The 22219-nt window shown below is 52.9% G+C and overlaps 8 protein-coding genes across 8 annotated transcripts; 3 read left to right on the top strand and 5 right to left on the bottom strand.

The window, feature by feature from the left end:
• Positions 1–162: 162 nt before the first annotated feature.
• Positions 163–1917, bottom strand: BDZ83DRAFT_770934 (uncharacterized protein). The gene is made up of 2 exons (XM_060515354.1): positions 1036–1917; positions 163–978 (listed from the first exon to the last, which is right to left on the bottom strand). Exons 1-2 carry the CDS (start codon positions 1664–1666, stop codon positions 374–376), a joined length of 1236 nt encoding a protein of 411 aa, XP_060367553.1. The 5' UTR covers positions 1667–1917; the 3' UTR covers positions 163–373.
• Positions 1918–3286: 1369 nt separating this feature from the next.
• On the top strand, positions 3287–5141 carry BDZ83DRAFT_739476 (uncharacterized protein). The gene is made up of 2 exons (XM_060513043.1): positions 3287–4798; positions 4820–5141. Exons 1-2 carry the CDS (start codon positions 3566–3568, stop codon positions 4973–4975), a joined length of 1389 nt encoding a protein of 462 aa, XP_060367552.1. The 5' UTR covers positions 3287–3565; the 3' UTR covers positions 4976–5141.
• A 148-nt stretch (positions 5142–5289) lies between these two features.
• Positions 5290–6492, bottom strand: BDZ83DRAFT_612988 (uncharacterized protein). The gene has a single exon (XM_060507736.1). The coding sequence runs from the start codon at positions 6270–6272 to the stop codon at positions 5508–5510; it is 765 nt and encodes a 254-aa protein (XP_060367551.1). The 5' UTR covers positions 6273–6492; the 3' UTR covers positions 5290–5507.
• Positions 6493–9611: 3119 nt separating this feature from the next.
• Positions 9612–11136, bottom strand: BDZ83DRAFT_750043 (eukaryotic ribosomal protein L18; the record flags this gene model as incomplete). Its single annotated transcript, XM_060513867.1, has 4 exons — positions 9612–9689; positions 9752–10116; positions 10179–10283; positions 11103–11136. 4 exons carry the CDS (start codon positions 11134–11136, stop codon positions 9612–9614), a joined length of 582 nt encoding a protein of 193 aa, XP_060367550.1.
• A 255-nt stretch (positions 11137–11391) lies between these two features.
• BDZ83DRAFT_206912 (mitochondrial carrier domain-containing protein) lies at positions 11392–13065 on the bottom strand. Its single transcript, XM_060501682.1, has 5 exons — positions 12824–13065; positions 12333–12689; positions 11987–12262; positions 11791–11927; positions 11392–11738 (listed from the first exon to the last, which is right to left on the bottom strand). Exons 1-5 carry the CDS (start codon positions 12830–12832, stop codon positions 11495–11497), a joined length of 1023 nt encoding a protein of 340 aa, XP_060367549.1. The 5' UTR covers positions 12833–13065; the 3' UTR covers positions 11392–11494.
• Positions 13066–14054: 989 nt separating this feature from the next.
• Positions 14055–15085, top strand: BDZ83DRAFT_612976 (uncharacterized protein). Its single transcript, XM_060507735.1, has one exon. The coding sequence runs from the start codon at positions 14096–14098 to the stop codon at positions 14732–14734; it is 639 nt and encodes a 212-aa protein (XP_060367548.1). The 5' UTR covers positions 14055–14095; the 3' UTR covers positions 14735–15085.
• A 544-nt stretch (positions 15086–15629) lies between these two features.
• Positions 15630–16967, bottom strand: BDZ83DRAFT_750041 (uncharacterized protein; the record flags this gene model as incomplete). The annotated part of the gene is made up of 6 exons (XM_060513866.1): positions 15630–15682; positions 15744–15817; positions 15927–16147; positions 16201–16300; positions 16362–16418; positions 16885–16967. 6 exons carry the CDS (start codon positions 16965–16967, stop codon positions 15630–15632), a joined length of 588 nt encoding a protein of 195 aa, XP_060367547.1.
• Positions 16968–19439: 2472 nt separating this feature from the next.
• BDZ83DRAFT_717792 (MBOAT family protein) lies at positions 19440–21934 on the top strand (the record flags this gene model as incomplete). The annotated part of the gene is made up of 8 exons (XM_060511989.1): positions 19440–19793; positions 19842–20204; positions 20259–20970; positions 21058–21176; positions 21234–21330; positions 21386–21419; positions 21510–21693; positions 21815–21934. The coding sequence occupies 8 exons, from the start codon at positions 19440–19442 to the stop codon at positions 21932–21934; spliced, it is 1983 nt and encodes a 660-aa protein (XP_060367546.1).
• Between the last annotated feature and the right edge of the window lie 285 nt (positions 21935–22219).

The raw sequence follows: 22219 nt of genomic DNA, 5'->3' as shown, positions 1-22219 counted from the left end.
GCGCTATCCTTTATTTCTTTTGTCGAATTTTCTTGGGTATACAAACAAACACAAGTGGCGTTCAGAGAACCTGGGCATAGTTGAGGATGGAAGCTGAAGATACCCTACTGCTTTACGCCGCGTCTGCATTCGCGTTATATTTTTTCAGTTCATTTTCTTTTGTTACACAAGCCGGGCAGCAAGTCGAAATTGAGACGGGCTGACGGACGACTGGGCGTTCTCATCAAAGGCGCCATATCATCTACACAGAGCTACAATCAGCATTACAGAATGATGCATCGACCTAAATATAATTTCTATTCATCTTACCTGTCGTGGGCCGTGGTGTCTTGGTAATCATTCATAGTCTTAGTAGAGAACTCTTTGAGTCAGTCTATGGAGGTCTGTTTGCCGCAAAACTCTTCGTCACAACTCCCTCTTCCTCATTATTCGTTCTCTTCGAAGCACCCTCTACACGAACTTCGCATGTCTTCTGGACATATATCCCCCCATCAAACTGTTCGCTCCTATGCCTATCATCCAACGGGATCGACTCGGCAACCATGACGGACCGCGACGTATTATTCGGGCCGTATTCGTTACCGGGCTCGCCTCTGCAGTTGATGTACGACTTGTTGCGGTTCATCCTGCTTCCGTTATACTTTCTCATCCCCCGCGTCAAGAGAGCCTTTAGTGGCGGCAGCGATCCCACGATGATGGCGGTGCCGAGCTCCGTGAGACTCCAGACGGCCAGGCCCACCATGTCCACCGTCTCGCCCTTGAGCACCTGCGTCATGCGGACGATGGCTGTGAGGATCGTGATGAGGGCCAGGCAGAAGGCTACCGCGAGACCAAACTTTTTGCGAAAGTCGAGTTGGAGCGAGGGGAGGACGGCGATGGGTAGACTCATGATGAGCAGGTCTGTGAAGACGTCGGCTGCTGTTGCGAAGAAGATGGAGAAGCGGTAGTAGTAGACTTCTTTTGGGGAGAGGCATTTTCCTAGTTTCAGGCATCAGATGCAAGAGGTTTCTACCGCGAACTTAGGAGTGAACTCACCTGCCCGAAAGTAGTCGGACGGAGTATCGCAAATGAGCGACCCCGAAAGCCATCCCCCAACATATGAAAGGAGACAAAACACAGCAATCCCATACCAGATCTTGCGTAGCCATGGGATGGGACTGACAAGTCTGAAGAACACATTCAAGAAACTCGCCTTCACCGCAAACAACCCCGTCCAGAAGAGATACGTGAGCGCATACGACCAGCGCAACCACTGCTCCAGCTGCAGCTCCGCCTCCTCCTTGGACGCGGGGACGAACCTGCCCGCCTCGAGCTCGACGACGTACCACAGCGAGTCCATCTGCTGCATCTGGAGGATGGCCATGGTCAGAAGACACAGCCAGGCAAAGACCATCCAGACGTCGTCGCGCAGGAGGTGCTGGTTCCGGCGCCAGCGGACGAGGAGGCGGAGGGAGAGGAAGATGTACGAGGTGGCGACGTTGGCCCAGGTGTAGGCCGTCAGGGCGGGACGGGAGACGTTGTGGGCGACGCCAAAGAGCGGTGCGTTGGGGTCGACGGCCTGCGGTTGTGGTGACATTGTTGACGGGATGCAGGCTGATACCACCAGGTTCCCGACAACGGTACAACCTGACGAGAGGGAGCTGGTAGTGTCTGAAAACGCCACCATTCCCAGTCTCTTTTTGGGAGGGTAGGGAAGAGGAAAGAAAGAAAGAGTAGAGAAGGGTAGAAACGCAATCGAAGGGAGGTTCAGACTACATTGTGTTACTGCTCGGGAAGTTTGGCGTTCCTATATGAAGGTGAGCATTCGGCGATGGATGGACAAGGAACATGGACTTTCGCCGAACGCAAGGGGATCGTGTTTCCTCCTTCCTCCTGCGAATTGTGCAAGAGCCGAAGAAAGTAGGAGGCTCGGAGGAGAAGCACGATTGTGTGAGTGGCGCGAGCAAACAATATCATATGGTGAACATACCTGTTGGTCGTGGCCAAACAAATCTTCTACTTTGGGACCAGCGCCATGCCAAGTTCTAGACTGAGAGTGAGATCCGAGAGGAGAGTCGGGGAATCGATGCTAGCATGAGCAAAGCCAAATTTTTACAGATGGTTCGTCTATCAATATCTGTAGCAGTCGAACTCCGTATCATCATTGGTGATGGGTTCCCCTTCGTCGGGTCAAAGAAGCCTCAACACTTGCAGCTTGACGTTGGAAATGGAGCCCAGTGGAATCCAACATGTCGACACCCGGCAACCCTCGCCGTCTGGCCGTCCCAGTATCTCGGATCTCGCACGTTACAGCGTAGGTTATGGCGGCAACTCATTTGATCTCACAAAAGACACGATCTCGGACAAGGGTACATCGGCGATTTTCGATCGCGGTTGGCACCACCCGCATCGACGTTGGCTCGAGCAACGGGGATCGCGGCCCACGTAAGGAGTAGACTTCAACGATAAGGACTTGGCAAACCATTTCGTTTTCGCTAGGGGTACATCCTTGTACGTTGAAGCAAACACCACTATCAATCCTAGACTGCAAACTTGATCGTTCGGGATTTATTAGGGGCGTTGAGAGGATGTTTTGGAGATACAGTACTTGGCTTCTGCAAATGCTAAAGCCGATGAGACGCAAACTTGGCTACTGTGTCGAGGCAACAGACTGGACTCACTGGAAAACTTTGGACCAGCGGTCTGTTGTCGCGGGACCGTCGGCTGGAAGTTGACGTTGGGGATTGCTTCACTTACTGCGCCGCATTGCTGCAGAACACAGATTCTTTGTCGACTCTCGAAGCGCAGACTGCGCTGGATTTAAGCCGCCAATCATCGTAGACTCCTGATGTCGATGTCATGTTTTCGTGAAATTTCCCAGAGACTATGAGGACATCAGGCTTCTCAAGTAGACACCTAGATGTTTGGTCCTAGAGATCATTGTAGAACAAGTCGTGAATATATCCCCTCCCACCTTAGAGATTTATTCCATGGCTTTCTAACTTACACGTAGAATTTAGAAAGGGACTTATGATGTGCGAGTTGGGTTTCATAGAACAACACACTACAGCACTTCTCACGCTCTCATCGGTCAAGCTGTTATCTTAAGCGCTAGGCGGATTGGACTTGATGGGTTGTTTTCAAGCGCATCGCTATTTTTTTTTAACAAATGCAGTCCAATGCCCCCTACTCTTCCAATTGTGAGCGTTGAATATCACCATCCTCCTTTGTCTACAAGCCTACAATGGCGCCAATTCCGGACGACTGTGAGAAAGGGAAGTCAACGTCGAGAGTGGCACAAAGCGATGCCCGACTCTGTCAAGAGCTCTCCCATCTCTGAAAGAACGGCTTGCAGTACCCTGAACTCAGTGATTTCCATTCTTGTCTGGGATGGATATCTTTGGAACTCTGCTCGCCCCTTGGAAATGCTCTGTCGACCAATACTCGAACTAATACAAAGCCGTGGCTGTAAGCTTAAGAGATGAATAACGATCTGAAGTTGTCCTCATCATCCAATTTGAAAGCGGGCTTCAAATCCTGAAAGACGAGCAACAAGTCATCCTTTCATACGCCATCAACTGCAACTATGTGCATCAAACACTTGCAGTTCTACAACTGCCCAGCCAGTCCGCGTCCTAATGGCCCCAAGAGACGTCACCGTGTCATAGCCAACATCCTCTGCTCGCACATCTTCCCCTGCCCGGCCCAGCAATGGGAGAACCGCACCAGCTTCTACGTCTACATGTGCCCCGGCTGCTCGGGCGAGACCCCCGCCGTGCCTCGAGTGACCCCTTCGCACGACGAATGGCACCGCGACGACGTCCAGGACAGCGCCTGGGTCCAGAGTTACATGACCGAGTACTCTCACTGCGTCCTTCTCTGGATCCGGAGCAAATTCCCTTCTAGCGACGTCACGAACGAGGAGATGAGCGAGTCGTGGTTCCGGGCCTTCTTCATGGAGCGTCGGTGCAAGGAGAACGACCATCGCGTTGGCGTTTGCTCCTGCGAGGCCAACGGCCCGCGGGCGTTCTACTACAACCCGGCCACGGCGGCCCGCAAGTACCTCACGGATATGGCCGGGGAGAAGGCCGAGTCGGATCCTCGTATACAGAGTCCTGCCATGCAGAACTTGTTCAGATTCCGACATACCGTGCTCTCTGGCTTCTGTCAAGCGCAGAAGCTCTACTTCAAGGGCGGGCTTTCTCACCAGCCTTTGTTCTCGAATTGCCTCGTCAAGAGCCGTCGCAAGACGCTGGACGAGAATATCCGCGATTATATGCAGCTGGCGTCGGCCCTGGTCTTGCAGAACGCAGAGTATGGTGGCGGTTGGACTGATGCGCATACCCTAGAGGCGACCGCCATGTCGAGGCGCGCCAACCTGGTCAAGTTCATGGCAGAAGTTCTCTTGCATGATAACGGCATCTCCAACAGCCGGTTCGGCCTCGCGGTGTCAGTGCTCTGCAGCATCATCATGCCCCTAGTGTTTCGCGGTCCGTCGACCATCCCGGGTCTGGAAAAGCTCGCCGAGATTGCAAGCTCAACCAAAAAGGCGTCGTTGCCGCATAAACCGTTCATGTATCTCGTCCAGTTGATCCAGAAGTACTACCACGACCGCCGCCAAGAATGGAACTCGGAAGTCATCGCCTACAAGGCGAGGCGGGCCCTGATTGACTCCGCAGCGGAGGACGTCGACGACTGGGAGGGGCCGTCGCGTCTCGAGTGTCCCGTCTGCAACAAAAAGTACTACGATCACTCGCCCGGTGCCATGTTCAAGCCCTTTGATCATGGCACTCGCGGTTGCCATCGCGGAGAGCCGATGGTACGGATGAAAAAATGCAAGTGTTTTATTGGGAAACGATGTCTCTTCCAGAAGTTGACGGAGAGTACTCTGCGAAAAAAGGAACCGGCGTGTCCCAAGTGCAAGAAGCTGCTGCCGAAAACGGCATTTCGGTTGATGGAGGCGACTGCGGGAGAGTTGCTTCTAGGGTCTGCTTGATGAGCCAGACCGCACTGGATTGGTCGATCTTCTTAGGGGTGTGTTTTGATTTCTTGATGGATTGACCGACAACGGGCAGTATTGGAAGGATGGAGTAAGGGGAAGTATATCTTATGTGGATTCGAGTCTGTTCTCGAGTAATCTCTTCATGAGCGGAGGAATGATGCTAAGGACTCCGTCAATCTTTAGCTAGATTCATAGGCTAAACACTTATTTATACCTTTCTCTTTTTGGTACCTGCGCACTAAAGCCAGGACTAAGTTTGAGATTCAGGGAGTAGAACCTAGAATCCAGATACTATGTGTACGGATGCGCTGCCAGGTTCTCCTAAATGAGCCATCATCGTCATAAACGAGGAAATATCCAACGAGCTCTTAACGGTGACGAAGACCAGTAACGGTGCCTACATATTCAACTATGTATTATCTTCTTCTAACTTTCTGAACAAAAGTCGTTGGTACACTCATCGCAGACAGCAAGTCACCAGTATCGTAGCCTCAGGCCTTGCTCGTCGTACCCAACCCTCTGTCCCCTAGACAATAGCCACAACCTGTTCCCAAACCCCCGATTTGATGAGCGCTGCGTTGTCTGGAGCCGTCTGAAAAAGTAATGCTATGAGAATACAGCGAAATACGATCATATCGTCAGTTGTCTTCTCATTAGCCACATCTCCTCCATCACGTTGCTGGAATCGCCGTTTCCGATAGGAGCTGTCGGCCCTGGATGAGGCCACCTTGTCCAACCTGTCTAGCATCTGATGGGTATTCCACAGCTCCCACTTCTTGTTGTAATAAGCGGTTGCAAGGTACTTCAGGTCTTTATCGCGCGGCTTCATTTGTGCAGCCAAGGGTACCAAGATTTCATCAGAGTCTTCTTCTTGAGTTCCGGTATTCTTGATTGAGCGTCTCTTGATATCAAAGCTCTTTTCTGGTTTCCAGTCGCTCCTTGTGCCCTCAAGAGTTTCCGGGGTGAGACCAATGGAATTCATCAACTCTTCGATCCATTCGAGTGTGTTTGAATGGAGATGCCAGACAGTGTGGTCTGGTTCATCAGGAACTGGACTGGTCGAGTTCTCTTTCCTAGGTGCCTTCTCATCTGCTAGCATCAACACGAGAGTCGTGTTGCAAATGCGAATTGCGCGAGACTGAGTGGAGGATGTGTTGTGGTTGGAGTTCAGAAACCAGAGATCCAGCAGTCGGAGTTGCAAATGAATGATGCGTCTCAGGTATGCTGCGACTGCTGGGTGATATTTGGAAAACCAGGTTCGAAAGGTCTCGTCGTTGTGAAGCAGCTTCATGCATAGATGAAGTACAACCTTGAGGCCAACAGCAGGCTTCGTTGCGCCCACTCCCTGACACTGCAAGTGGTGGTAGATTGATCGTTTAGTCTCCTTGAAAACTGCCTCGAGGGTTTCGCCTTTGACCTTCCCATTTCATCCATTCCATCATTGACCCATTTAATGACGTTTTGGTCCCAGTCCGAGGTCTGAAGCGACACAGGCCAATCGGACATGTCATCTCCTTTGACGCTTTCTCTTGTGACATTGGTCCAGAAGTGTCCATTCAGAGCGAGAAGCGTAAGAGGAGGCCTTTTGCTCAGCAAATCCGTAGGAAATAATGTAGGCACAAATCGTGGTGTGGTAGCCAGGAACAGCCCGACAATGGGCATGTATTGTTCATGGGAGAGGCCTCCATAGTCCAACATGAAGGCACCATGTGCTCTGGAATGCATATCCTCTTTGGACAAGTTTAGCATATATCTTAATACCTCGACGCGGTGTTGGCTGGTGTTCAGATTGATGATACTCAATGGGTTGTTGGGCTCGACACTGAAAAGCGATTGCCGGTCGGCCTCTATGGTCGCGCGTGAGTGGGATATGGCCACACGGAGACGGTATAGGCTGTAATACGACCGTAGCTTCTCTCTCTTCTGTTTCTTTTCAAGGGCTTCCTTGCCCGCCTTGGTCTTGTTGTACAACCACTGGAGTCCAAAGATACCCGGGATATTGCGAGAATCGTCTTGGTCTTGCTGTCTTTTGCTGTACTGCGAATAGGCTCCAAGAACACCAAGTATTGGGTGTTGGCGGAAGTCAAACTGAAATCCATAACCAAAGATCACAGGGAAATTTGACGATGGATCGGTGGGCCACTTCGCCCAACCCGGTGTTGTTGAAGCGGCTGTGACAATAACCCCAATCTGCGCGTACGCAGGAGCGGCCACGACGTCGCTGGGTAGGTAGTCAGCAGTGACTTTCCGTCTACCCAAGTCGTCTCGAGGGTCTATCTTGTCCAGTCCAACTTTGTGGAAGAAGTCAATCCAGGTCGCAGCAGGCCTGTTCTCGGAATGGACGGAGGTCTGCCTTGGGAGAAAATAGCGGAGGATCGTCATCAAAGCGCTTTCTAACCCCTCGGAGTCCTTCTCGGTGTTTTTGTTATCGATGTTGTCTTGACATGCGACATGCTTTTCTGGATCCGAGTTCCTGGTTCTCTCCTCGCAGATCTCGTCAATGTCATCCCAAAAGTTCAAGTTGTTTTCGTCGTAATCTTTCTTGATGTAGTCGATGTCCGCCTGCACCCATTTCCTCAGGGTCTGCATACGAAAGATGGGAGTGATTACAGTATATTCGTATGTCCATTGGCGCCAGTTCCATCTCCTTGTACTCTCTTTTGACCACTTTTCTCCAATGGCAAGGCGATTGGTTGTTCTGCTCCCTTGTCCAGGTGCGATGATGGTCTGAACGATGGGAACTAGAGCGAACAAAAGCGCTACAGCACCAACGATGACAGTAAAGGCAAAGGTTATAGGATCCCAGTCATACTTCGCGTCATCGGCTTTTTGAGCGCCATCCAGAATTTGAACCAGAGTTCGAAGTAGACAGTCAGTCGAGTTACTGTCCTGGGGACAGGTGGAGATGTCGGTGTCCATGGCAAAAGTATAGAAGAATGAAGTGGCTCGTTTATGGTAGGAACTAGAAGGCTGTGTGAAAGAAGCCCAGGTCCTTAGATATAGAAATTGGAAACTCCCATTGCGAATGCCTTGCGTAAGATAAGACAGCTGTACGGCCACTTGAAAAGAGAAAAGAACACCATGCGATTAAACATGAGGTGTCAGTAATCATACTATTGCATCAATGTTTGTGACTTGTCGCGCAGCTGAAGTTGTGTATTGGCTCACCTGGAAGAAGATTGATGCAAGCCTATCACGACACATTGTGGTCTTGAGATAACACTAAACCTATTCCAATTTCTAATCATCTTGGTATGCTGGGGTTAGAGACAAGTCGGGTTGTCCGCATCAGAAATTTCAGCCTCACGTGTGAGATTCGCTGGTGTGTGCGAAGGTGCCATCAATTGTGCTCTCGCGGAGCCGAATTCCCGTCCGATATCTGCAAGGAGTGCTACAAGAAGCCTCTTGGCGCATATGCATTTCGACCAGGCCGGCTTCAGCTCTTCTTCAAAGAGCAATGCTTGAGTGCTGGCTTGAGACACCATTTGCTTTTCTCCCTTCTAGTAGGAGCCTTTTACTTATCAGAGAGCTATCGGGGAGGAAGGCGTGGTTTGCATTCCAAATACTAGCTAAGAAGCATCACTGGATTATTACTTGCTAACTTTAGAGTGAAGAAAATAGATTTCTGACTCTCTTCGATAGTAGAACTGCCTTGTGGCTTGCAACACGTATCGCGGCACCGAGAGGCAGGATTAAGTCAATATGAACAGAAACGAGTTCAGCTGAACCCATCCTGACCTGGATCAGTTCTCACCTACCGTAACCAAGAGTCAATCTACTCGAGTATATCTGCTCTAAGTTTTGGCAGCCTATCAGAATCAATCAGGCCAATGATAAGCTGCAAAACAGACTGTAGGTCACAAATCCTTCCCGCTCTTCCCCATCATTGCAACCTAAAAGCTACTACCTTTGCGAAATTTTGTGTTTTCAAACAGATCTAGGCTTACGGCATGCAAACGTGACAGAGGATGAATATAGATAAGAAGAGTCCGATCTTGGAAGCTTTTTCGAGGGAGGATCATTCTTGCAATGACTACATATCATATAGATGGGACTGGCTATAGTCTAGGGCACCATGTAAGGTAGGGTGGAAAGCGGAAAGCGTGGAAAGCGTGATCGTGGACTGATGACGGCAGTCTGTCGTCGTAGCAAGAAGCGGAGAGAAAAGTAGTAACCAGTACATATCGGTGAGAAGTGCCATACCTATGTGGTGGTAGATTTCACCTTCCACACATGCGTCCCTCCACCAAGACTGGTTGATCAACCGTCATAAACATGGTGTGGGTAATCACACCTCAGACACATCACACATGCGAGTCACAGAGAGGGGCAAGTCCGGTATGAAAGTGGTGAAAAAACCCAAGCCCAAGAGATGCCATTCGACGCCATTAAGAGAAGGTTTCGTAGTCGTCAATTCTTCTTTTTTGGATACCTAACCACGCCATACCATGCAAGAAAAAGTGTTCCCTGTAAAGCACGACAGGAAGCGCAGGGGATATCTCAACCCCACGCCACCCGTCTTGAGATAGCGTTGTTCTTGCTTCTGGTCCATACCTGCGCGACCAGGCCACGCATGACCGAACCCCAGAGTGAAAAAGAGCCCAGCAATGATGGAGAATACCACCAACGCTTAGACCTTGAAACCGCGGGACCTTCTGCGACCACGGGCCTTCTCGAACTTGCGGCCCTTGGACTCGACGTAGGGCTTCTGCAGAGGGTGTTAGTGCTGTTCTCGTAGCATTTTCTCGGGACCAGGCAGTATGATCGTACCTTGTGCTTGTGGGGACCCATGCCGAAGTGCTTGACGGCCTCACGGGAGTTCTTGGGTCCGCGGAGGAGGAGGGTGTTGCCACCGGTGGGGGCGCGGAGGGCAAGCTGGTCGAGGGTGATAGCCTCGCCGCCGGCAGCGGTGATGCGAGCGCGGGCGGTGGCGGTGAAGCGCAGGGCAGCGACGGTCAGCTTGGGGACGGTCAGGAGACGGTTGTCGTCAGTGACGGTGCCGACGATGACGACGGTGCGCTTGTCCTCCTTGTCCAAGTTACCGACAATGCGGGAGATGGAGACGGGAGGGCGGTTGATGCGCGACATGAAGAGACGGCGCAGGATGACCTTGTTGAAGTTGGAGTCGGTGCGACCTGCAGAGGGTTAGTCGATGTTCTTTCGGTCGTCGCGGGGTCTTGCATCGAGGATAACGTACGGGTCAAGAAGCGGTACAGCTTCACGAGAAGCTTGAGGTACACATTGTCGCTCTTGGGAGCCTTGCGGTGCGTGCTGCGCACGTGGTGGCGGTCGAGATCGATACCTATAAACGGGGGTGAAGAGCCCAATCGTCAGCCTTTTGGTTCAAGCATGCTCTGAATGCAGGCGAGAAAAGTCCATCATCCGTCGACCACGATGAGATGAGCCCTACTTCGAATCTATTTCTCCCCGCAGAGCGCAGGAGTAGAGACGAAGGCATCACCGTCTTGTGGTGAGGAGAGGATTCCTTTTCCTTTCGCCGCGCCAAGTTCGCAGAAAAGGCAACGGCAGATCCAGTTCATTTCGCACGATGTCCAGGTATTTCAACGAGGATAATCAGAGAGACGCAAAGGACCGCGCGTTGCACAATTCCACTCGCATGTAAAGGCTTGAATGGGAAATTCCTACGTACCCATTTTGTCGATAGACTCCCGAAGTTGGCGAATTGAGTCAAATGGGCGGCCGTGATGTTGTCGTCGTCGGTGTAAAAGAGAAACTTTCAAAAGATTTCCGCCGGGCCACACTAGAATTACGCTCTCCTCGCCAGGCGGAAAAATCGGGCTGTGTGGGCTTTAGGGCAACTGAAATCAACGTCGAGTGGATCAATAAATTTTCCGGTGGGTCCTTTTCTTCCAGAGGGGCGCTCCTGCTGAACGGTGGACCTGTATGGCCCCACTCTGCGGAAAGTCTGCAGGGCCCCCTGCATTCTCGGTCAGCCTCGGTGAGATCTCTTTTTTCGGTCAAGGCGACATTGACCGAGGTAGTGCATCTCGATATGGTCAGAAAACTCTTACAAAGAAACGAATAACACAGTCTCAAATAGACCAAAGGATCTCATTTTCAGCTTCTTGCCGACATATTATATGGGTAATCACCACTTCACCAGTGTAAAAGGCACACTTGTGAGCTCGATCCATGTCTTGTATTGAGCTAATGCTTGGTCTACCCATTTGGTTCTTTGTGCATCGGTCCTGCTTGGAAAGCAGTGCCCAATTTCACGTTTCCATGATGCCATGCAGGCAAACCCCATGACGTCCTCCGCCTCTCTTGGAGGCTTATTGTAATACATTATCAAAACACTGGTGAGTGAAATGCCAGGTTGGAAAGGCACAACCCGGAAAGAGGCAGTCTCTTTGCCTCGATGTGACTGTTATGCCAGCCACCGTCTAATAAAGGCATCCCGTTGATCCTGGGGATCTTTGGAATCCTCGTACCGAAGGTCTCCTTGACAAGCCCAATCGGATGTAAATAAAGTAATGCAAGCTACATCTCATCTCAGAGAGCAGCCTCGCCGTCGCCATCAGGCTTAAGGGAGACCAAGAAGTCGCGTGAGAGCTCAAAGCTGAGCCAACTGGATGCCATGCTCGGCGCAACCTTGAGAAGGTTAGGGACGATGCCCTTGTACAGGCCCTTGACGCCTTCCTGAGTAATGATGACCCGGATAGCGTCAGTGATGCCCTTGTACTGGTAGCCCATGCCTGTCATGGTGTTGATCTGGAATCTTCGGCGAAGAACGTCGCTACAACTGTTAGCAGGACAAACAATGCCCCATGTCAACCAAGTCGACTCACAAGGGATAAGTGCAAGTCTGGGCGACAGCTCCAGAGATGGCACCAGCAAGCAGCTTCCTGACGGCGCTGGGGTTCTTGTCACCCTCGGGGGTGAGGTACTTGCGTACATACTCGTAGACCATGAAGTTGAGGCCGACCTGTTTTGTCAAGTTAGAGTCTAGGACCAATCTCATCTCACGACAGGGGAACCACGTACGTAGGGGGCAACACCAGCGACGGTGGGGATGATGCCACGGTACAGGGCAGAGATACCGCCCTCCGTCTTGTACATGGTGCCCATGACAGTCCACATGCCCGGGAGCTTTTCGGCCCTAGGGCCCAGCTCTGCAAAGGAGGCAGTCTGGATAGACAGTCGAGTGCGAACAATGTCAAGGGGATATGTGCAGAAGACGGAAGTGATACCAGCGATGCCACCACACGTCAGACGAGCGAGAGGAGAGAGGTCTGCGCCGGGGACAGATTCAAAGAAGTTCTGTGAGTCGTGCCGTGTTAGCCTTGGTTCTTTGCACCGGCTGAGGTGGCCAGAGGCGCATGGTACTCACCCGCTTGTAAAAGTTGTAGCTGCCAAACTGAACAGCAGAGTACGGCACAATGCGCACACAGTTGGTGCCATTGCCAGCCATGAAGCCTCTCCAGCCTTCTTCCCTCCACATCTTGGCCAGACCTTGGCCTACAGACAATTTGTAGGCATCGCGTCCTACGCTCTGAACCTGGAACAGGATCTTGAGACGCTCGAGAGGGGAGACGACGGTTCGGGAGACAGCACCAGCAACACCGCCGGCGCAGAAGGCGGCAACGACGGGCTGGGAAACGGTATCGCGAAGCCAGAGGTACTTGACCGGCTCCGGAGCTGGGCCCGGAGCAGCAGCGGCAGCAGGGACCGCCGCGTCATTGAGAGACTGCCAGCGCAGATTGTATGTCAGCAAAGCGTTGACTTGCTGCACAAAACACTCGGCAGGTGGCCGAGCAGAGTGACGTAGCAGGGCAGGAAGAATGGTGGGAAATGCAGCAACTGGAAACGGGTAGCACTTACAGGCGACATGACTTCAGACTCTGGTCAAGGAGCAGTGCGGGTGTGTGTGCGTGTTATTGCAAGCGCAAGACTCGTGATTGACGACCACACTGCTGAACCTCCGAAGCCACCTTATTGCTATGACTGTGCTTGCATTTAAGGCTGTTGAGGGCGGGAGGCGAAAGGATCTCGTGATACTCGATGAGCTTTGCGACTTTCTAGAGGAAGAAGAAGGAGCGCTGAGGGGGGAAAGTATGCTTGGGGGGAAAAGAATGACCCAAAAAGTCAAAAGAAAGTACAAAAGATTCTGAGATTCTAACAGGAGAATGGTATCGACGACGGAGGCATAGTCGGGTGGACAGTAGATGTAGAGGAGAGGGATTCGAGCATCAAAGGTGTCTCGTGGCCGCGAGCTGGTGCGGCTGGAAGGTGATCGTGTGTATCGCGGGCTTTTTGAGTTGCTGGTTTTGGACGAGGGTATTTCGCATGTGCCGCGGCTAAGCTGACAATGACAGGAGGGTATGGCAGTGGCAGTGGCAGGTCGCTTCGATTCGGCTGACGATGGCAAATGAGTGCTCGACAAATTGATGTGTTTGGTACGAAACAGACGGGGATCGTGTCGAGGGATGCGCGAGCAAGAAACCCTTTGGTCGGTACGGGCAGAGGTAGAGGTCGAGTATTGACAGAGTCGGTTCGGTCGACGGGGACGGGGACGGGAAGGAACAGCGTCGAGACGGACGGTGAGGGGGGCCGGCGTAATTGACAAAAGGCGCGCAATGTGTAGGAGGAGAGCTTCGACAAGCTTGGAGCTTTTGCGCCGAGACCTTTGGTCTTTGGTCTTTGGATGTGGTGACAGGTCGTCGAGGGGCGAGTTGGGAGGAAGAGCTGGAGGTCGCGAGGAACGAATTAGCTGGTTGTGAAGGGGCGGACGCAGTGACCCGATCCCAACGACGCAGATCGAATTTCAGCTCCCTCCTGGGAACCTCGACGAGGTACTTGGGGACGATGTACCTGACTCCAAACCTGAGGGGCTGCAGAGCAGTTGGCAGCACTTCAATCAGCCCAGGGCGGGCAGTCTTTAGGGGACCCCACGGGCCACGGCGGCTGTGGCTCACCCGCCGGCTCTGGGCACGGAAAGTGTCCGTTGGTCACCATATGTGAGGAACCTCGGGATGTGTACCTCACGCCCGGTACCTCTACCTGTCCCTGCTGTTTCTTGTAACCTGAAGATTGGAAACCAACCACGGCGTACCCTTGATCCGCTGATACCACCCGTCAGAATTAAACCGGAAAATGATGTCAGGTACTGGAACAGTTCAGTTCCAGCTTACGATTTTCTCTCCTCTTCATGAAATCACAATCTTGCTTCCTCTGAGTGGATGGAGTGCTCTCCGGCCTTGCTGCTCTCCTCGCTTTGAACTCCACCCCCATGACGACAATCTGGGGGAAAACGGGGTACCCAGCTTCGATATGCGAAAAAACCACAGGCTCGCAAGACACATGACCACATTGAGAGTACTGGTATCCGGAACTCATGATATCTCTTCTGGCACTCATAACAATATAATAGGTATAGCAGGTATGGCCACATCCCATCGGCACAGCTCAACCAGGAATTCGTGTTGCTGCAATTCACCAACTGCCCAAACATTGTTCAACACCGCCAATCCTGCCTGGGCAAAGTATCCCAAGCAAACTCCCGCCAATCCCGAGAGCCAGGTCCGGCAGTACCTCCATCCTCTCCCCTCATCCATCTCGGCGGCGTCCGGGTCACATCAGCGCGAGTTTGCCGAGAAACCCTCCCTTCGGCACCCCGACCCTCCGGATCCTCCCTATCAACACCGAACTACCTGCCTTAGTCTTCGGAGATCACCCCGCCCTCCTCCAGCTTTCCCCGCATTGCATCACGGAACGTTCTCTTTGCTGTGTTGACGTTTGGCAAGCAAATGACAAGCGCCTCGCTATCGCAAAGCAACCTAGGGTATGTACTACCTAAGTACAAAGGTAACCAAGATAGCCAGTAGGATATAGGTAGTGGCAACTCGGTTTTCTCAGGATTGCTTTACACTCATAAAACTTTGGCCAATGATTTGGTAACCCTTACCTAAACTCGCAGGGTATGTGTCTACATTGCAGTTCACCGTCCTTGTGTGGATAGCTTCAACTGGCTGTGCGTTTCCACACCGTTGACAAACCTCAAAGCCCCGAACAGGCAGAGACGGTTGGCCACCTTTATGAGCATTGCATCAATAACGCAGAACTTGCTTTGGCAATCATGGAAATGCGGGCTACTTTACTACGTTGCTCTAGATGATATCCCTGACCTATGGATGCGGACGGTTGCACGATTCTCAGGACGAATCACGGCCATGGACGGACTATCACCAAATCAAAGACCAGTCGACTTGGGACTCAAACATGTCAAATAGCTTCAAATCAAGCCATTGGGACACATCTGGAGGCTGCTGTAAAAACCTACATGTCAATTTCTAACTACTAGGGGGTAATGCTTTCAAAAAACCGCCTCGCCAATAATTTCGCGCCGTTTCGCGTTCGTTTCCGAAACGTATGTCCCGCCGATATCGAGTCTGGATAGGTATGTCTGGTGACTCGAATGCTGCCAACATCGGACAGCCCGGGGTGTCGTGTGCTGAGCTCGAAGAAGCCGGATCGGTCGCATCGAGACTAAATATCTCCCAGAAGGTGAGGACACTTTACAGATCCAGGATTCAGATGGTGAGAGAGAGAGGAGAACCGGGTGAGAAATCAGAAAAACTTTTGGCACAGCCGCGCACAACCCGACAAGAGAAATTGCCAGGTATACTTATCACTCCGCAGCAACGTCCAGGTCGTCATGGGCAGGGGGAGGGCTGTCCAGTGCTATTATCGAGTGTTAGCTTACTATGCAGCCCAACGCACACCTTCTCACCGGTTTACGTACCCTTTCTATCGTCACCGTTGGTGCCGTTCTCACGGGGTTCCCGGTCTTCGCGGTCTTCCTTGGCGTCTCGATCACTTCTGACCAGTCAGGATCACTAGTTCAAATTCGGCATTTCTGAGGGGCCCTTGGCCCGAGGGGGGTTCTTTGGGGGAGTTCTTGATAGATCTAGGAGAATCAACACACCGTCGGTCAGGGCTGCGGGAACGGTCGCGGGTGTCGCGTCTGTCGCTACAGTCATAGTCGCGGTCGCGGTCCCGGCGATCATCCTTTCTGGGAGAGTAGTCGCGGGTGCTGCGACGAGGAGAAGGCGAGCGGCCGCGACGGGGAGAGGAGCGGCGAGGAGCGCGCTCACGGTCACGACCCGAGTCGAAGCGCCATGAGGCGGAAGGAGGGGTGCGAGCCCACTGTAGCGTATCAGCAAACGTCCCGCAAAGCTGCGTCTCGTACCGCGCCTTACCTCAATCTTCAGGATGTCGTCGCGACCGATGCGCTTGTTGTGCATCTCATGGTAAGCATCGTCAGCATCGCGACGGTCCTCGTACTCGACGAAGGCAAACCTGGTATGGTGTCAGTCTTTGTTCGGATCTGTCCGAATAGGCGAGAGGAGAGTGAACTCACAGTCTGCTGGATGCCGAGCGAGGAGCAGGGATGTCGCATCGGACAAGGTGTCCATAGCTATATTCGAGTCAGAACGTCAGCACGTAGATACATACATGAGGTTGTCCGTTTGTTCCGATATAGACCAAACGTCGGCCGTCGTCGGCGCAGCAGAAGGAAGCTGTATTGTGTTCGGCGTGCCACGGAGCGTTGGCAGGCCACAGCGGCGCGGACAACGGGCGGTGGGTTGGGAGGAGGCAGCCCAAGCGAACGAGGACAGGACGCATCGACGGGGAAACGGAGGGCGAGGACGAGAACGGAAACGTAGGACGGGCGAGGGAGGCATCTTTGAGTTGATGCGTGAGGTTGGGAGCAGCGAATGCGAGAGCGGGAGGACGGGCGGAGGACGAATACGGAGGCGTGGGCGGGGAGCAGCGAGGGAAGGAGAGATGATCGGAAATCTCGGAAGGCTCTCGCGTGCCGGGAGGAAAACAGGACGGACGGAGGCATCGACGTGGGAGTTTCTGATATTCAGTTGACATACCGTTCGAATTCGTAGGCGAGGTCTCGGGCGCGAGTGCCGTGGCTGAAGCCAGTCACGTACAAGGTTTGGCCACCGCGCGACATGATGTTGGTGATGCTGACTTTTTGGCTGAAAGAGACTGAAAGAAATGTGAGGGTAGAGAAGAGAGAAGTGTGTGTCTCGCGATGGAGATTGAAACGAAGAACGGGGTTCTGATGGAGCAGAGCCTCGCGATGGGGGAGAAGGTGGAAGAAGATGCGCGTTGGTGGTTTGGTGATGGAAGTTGTCGGAGGAGGAGGAGTAGAGGAAATGAGAGGTCGCTCGGATCGGCCCTGGCGCAACAAAAAGATTTTGGCGTACGGCGTATGGAGTACGGAGTGCCTTACGGAAACGAGCTTGGTGGTACGTACCGGTGGAGCAGTCCACCTCAAAACGACGTGGAAGGACGTCAGTTGCTCTGCTGGCACCGTGCTCGGAGGCTGGAAAAGCTTACGTAAAGCGGTCCGCACCCAGTGTGTTTGGTGGGTGTTTTGTATGGAACAGTCACCGCTAGGGCCTCTTTCCTTCCAGTCATCCAGTGCTCCAGGTACCTTAGTCAGTGACAGTCAGTTGCTCTGTGGCTCCTTCCAGAGGGCCAGGGGAGGCCGAAACGCGCTGAGCTGGCAGGTGCCTCCCGCCCACTGCGACACTGTTTCAGCAAGTACCCGCAGCACCTCAGAAGCAACCTAATGGAAGGCAACCGAGAAGGTACCTTACCTTGCTTGAGCTAACCAAAACCAGACAGGTCAGGTACACCCGGCCCCTTCGGGTGCTAGTGATGTCATTGCAGACCAGGACAGGAAATCTATTTTGCAAACATTCCAAGGTGACCAAGGTGACTAAACACGCTCACCGAGAATTGCAGAAGCTCCTGCCTGCACCAAAGTTCCGTATAGCAGTCCGAGAATTCAACGTAACAAACATCTACGGAATATTTCTATTTACCAACGTCCGGTCAAAAACACCAGACAACGCACCGACGGGGGAACTCGGCCTGTGCCCGGATGCGAATGTGTTCCTGTCTCTCCGCTTCCGGCCACACGATGCGACAGCTTCCCGTCAGAGAACCGCCAAAGAGAAGACGGAGTACATCCCGCTTTCTACTCCAGATCCTGGGCAACCTGTACATGTCTTCTACTCGGATGCGAGATACCCTCTTAGGAGACACTCCTCTCACCTGCTCGCTCAATTCCTGCTACTCTACTATTCCATCTGCACAAAGACATCAGAGGCCGAATAAAAAGACGGTCCCTTCTTCTCCGGCATCTACCTGGCAAAACAAGACAATCGAGGCAACAATCAGAGACATTCGGGGTAGACCGGTGTCTTACCTTACCATACAATCATCTACCGGTAGTTATTCTCCCCTTTTCACGTGTTATGCGATACTGTACGGAGTATGGGGATCCTAGGTATTCACCAAAACCCCTTGATCGGGCTTATCATTCGTCAAACGAACAGCTCATCAACTGGGGTCGCCTGTGCTCTGGATGGCGAAGACCACCATTTCATTCCGTCTTTACCCACGCACTGCTAGGCACTCAAAGCACTCTCTCTGTTCCTTTTCCTGGCTATCTTATTTTTATACTTTACCTGACTTCATCGGAGCCCACATGCACCACCCACATGATGTCGCCTCCTACTGTAGGTTCCCGGCTCCCCGTGCTTGGGCGGGACAAGCGGGATTGGTAGACTATAGCTCTCCAACGGCGGAAACCTCGCAATCCTCGGGCTGACCTATTGCTCGTCGTACCACTCGCGAGCCGCAAATTTGTGGTGCCATGTCGGCAATGACTGCAGGGAAACTCACCGGGAACCTCGGCCGAGCTTGAGCCTCCTGCCAACGCCTTTGTCCTACAATCTCAGATCAACTCCAAATCTCTCTCGCATCCGTGTCAGCCATGGAATAGTAGCACGGCAGAGGCGTTTACGATCCGCCACGACTGACATCTGAGTCCGGCAGACCCGTAGAATCCATCGCTTGGCGGGGAACTGGTCTTATATCATTGCCCGCCAATCCGTCTCAGTTGTCTATTCGTTTTCTTGTTTCATCCCTTCTCAGTCTACTACCATCTGTTTGCTTGCTTGACACCCATTTTCCATCAAACCGCTTTTGGGAAAACAGTTCGTAGCCTCGTACTCGTGCCGAGTCATTATCAAGACTCCTCTGTGCCCGTATCGTCCGTCGCTCGTACTCGCATCCCAGTCGCGCGAGTCGACTGGCTTCCGGGTTCTTGGGTCCTCGGCTGTGTCGTTACATCGACCTCGGACCGTGACGCTGACAACTCATATACACAACTATCTTTCACATTTCCATCCTGACGATTTCCAGCGAACAATTGACGGTTGTCGCTAACTTTTGTCAATCTTTTTGAGTTTGAGCTTCTGCTTAATACTCTCCAGACGACATCGCTTGGAAGAGCATCACCACACCGCGCTTGTTTCGTCTCAAGTGAGCCGGATTCTGTACATGATCTGGCAGTAGCATCCTCCGGGATACCGACCGTGCAAAGACACGCATCATAGGAGGGCCAAAAATGACAACCTCATTGGCCGCGTCCCCAGAGCCCCGTTCACTCCGGGATGCATTACGGGCTACGGGCCGGGCAACATCGGCAACGCCTTCGGAGAGCCCAAGCGAAGAGGATTACGATGACCCGAACCTATCGGCAAGGCCGCGCAAAAGACGAGCGCCGGTCCGTCCTGGCGCATCACCTCTGAAGAACTCTTCAAACCGTGAGAGGAAGCTCTCACTAGACGGCTCGACGCTGTCAGAAACCTCGAGCATCGACGATGAGCCTCTCCGCGATGGTTCCGGTCGTCTCAAGACATATGTGTTGTCTCCGGATGACCGCGAGCTGCGGGATGTTCTCAAACGGGGTCTGGAGAGGGTAGGTCGCTCGCGCATAACATGTAATGACCAACTAACACAATGACAGGAAAAAGACCCAAAGAGACCACGCCGGGCCGGCAAGTTCAGCGACCTCGTCTTCACACGGCAATTCTCTACGTTTGACCGGCAAAACGCAAGCACCGCCAACAGCCCCTTTCATGGCTTCTACACGCTCTTTTGGCTGGCCGTCGCGCTCTTCGTCACCAGGATCGCCGCCACAAACTGGCGGGCGACGGGAAACCCCTTGGGCACAAACGAGATCATGAAGACCATGTTCCGTCGGGACGTCGTCGTGCTCCTTGCCTCCGACGGCATTCTGTGCGCCATCACGGGTGTCAGCTGGGTATTGCAGCGGCTGGTCTTTGCCGGCTACATTGACTGGGACAGGTCAGGCTGGATTATCCAGAATGTAAGTGAATGAACATCCTACCTTCAGAGTAGACAGATTCTCACTGTCCACCAGATCTGGCAGTCGGCCTTCATCGGCGGCGTTATAGGCCTGACGCTGATCCGCGACTGGCCCTGGACGCATACCGTCTTCTTCGTTCTGCACGGCATCGTCATGCTCATGAAGCAGCACTCGTACGCCTTCTACAACGGATACCTCTCGTCCGCCTACAAGAAGCGCAAGTACCTCCTCTCCAAGCTCAAGAAGCTGGAGCACGTCGCGCCTACCGAGTTCCCCTCGTCCACCACCCCTTCGGCCTCCACCGTCTCCGTCTCCCACCTCGCCAACCCGCCCTCCGCGGCCGAGATGCACGGGCGAAGGCAGTCCATCGCCCAGGCGCAGGCGCAGGCTCAGTCCCAATCCCATGCAAGGGATGGCAGCGGCGGCGATGAGCAGCACCAGCTGACGGACCTGGACCGTATCGCCCGCGCCATCGAGTCCGGACAGCCCCTCGACGCAGACCAAGTCCGGGTCTTTGAGCGCATCATCCGGTGGGAGATTGACGGCATCACGGACGAGCTGCGGGGCAAGGCGACGAGCGTCGTCCGGGCGTACCCCAATAACCTCTCACCCGCGAACCATTACGAGTACATTGTTCTCCCCACGGTCGTGTACGAGCTGGAGTACCCGCGTTCCGAGTCGATTGACTGGTACTACGTTGCCGAGAAGACGGCCGCCACGTTTGGCATCATTCTCGTCATGATTATGGTGTCGCAGGCTTTCATCTGTGAGTTTCCGTTTCTTCTGAATACTCTTTGATCATTCTTTACTCGTCGCCGGGTCTGCGCGACATTCCGTTACTAACACGCGCCAGACCCCGTCGTGATGCAAACCATCGCCATGAAGGAGGCGGGCATGCCCCTGGCCGAGCGCTTCCGCTACTTCCCCTGGATGCTCAGCGATCTCATCTTTCCCTTTATGATGGAGTACATGGTGAGCTATGAGACCGTGTCTCCCTTGAGAGACAAAACAGCTAACGAGAGACGCAAGATGGCGTGGTACCTCATCTGGGAGACCGTCCTCAACACCCTCGCAGAACTCACCTACTTTGCCGACAGAAGCTTCTACGACGCGTGGTGGAATAGTGGTACGTTTACTCCCCCTGTATGTCGAAACTCATCAACTCACTACTATGATAAAAGTCTCATGGGACCAATTCGCCCGCGACTGGAACCGGTAAGCCCCTCGTCATCTACTTCATCCCAAAAACCTCCATCAACGTGCCATACAGCATCCTTTGTCAACCAATACTAACATACCACGCAGCCCCGTCCACAACTTCCTCCTCCGTCACGTCTACCACAGCTCAATCTCCTCCATGAAAGTAAACCGCCACACGGCAACCCTCATCACCTTCTTCCTCTCCGCCTGCGTCCACGAGCTCGTCATGTGGTGCCTGTTCAAGAAGCTGAGGGGGTATCTCCTGTTCTTGCAAATGTGTCAACTGCCGGTACGTCGTCGCAAGTCCAAATCCGGGCCCTCGATATGTTTCCCTATTTTTCCACATCGTTGCCAGTTACTTGATTATGATTTACTCGTCTTGAAATGACATGGATGCTGACTGCGTATAGCTTGTCCAACTTAGCCGGACGAGGTGGATGAAGGATCGAAAGGTGCTGGGGAACGTCATCTTTTGGTTCGGCATCTTTACGGGGCCGAGTCTGCTGTGTAGTCTGTATCTTATACTGTGATGTTCCGTGTAAACACGTTGCCGCGAGGCTGGGGATCTGTACAGTTACGAAACGTTACCTTGGGAGTTCACATCGGAGTGTGTCTGAAACGATTGCACGTATAGACGGATGGTCACTGTTTGATGATCAAGGGAATCAAATCTCACCGCGTATACGTCATAAGAATACATGCTAAAGACATGGGAAGTCACATTTGGCCCAATTCTACAAAAGTCTGTGGTATTCGTAATGGATTCATTCAACTAAAAACAAACAATCAAAGCCTCGCCGCAGTTTTGGCCTTTT

Source organism: Colletotrichum acutatum, assembly GCF_030867785.1.
Source record: "Colletotrichum acutatum strain CBS 112980 chromosome Unknown BDZ83scaffold_24, whole genome shotgun sequence".
NCBI lineage: Eukaryota > Fungi > Ascomycota > Sordariomycetes > Glomerellales > Glomerellaceae > Colletotrichum > Colletotrichum acutatum.
This window is presented reverse-complemented; position numbering and strand designations above follow the sequence as displayed.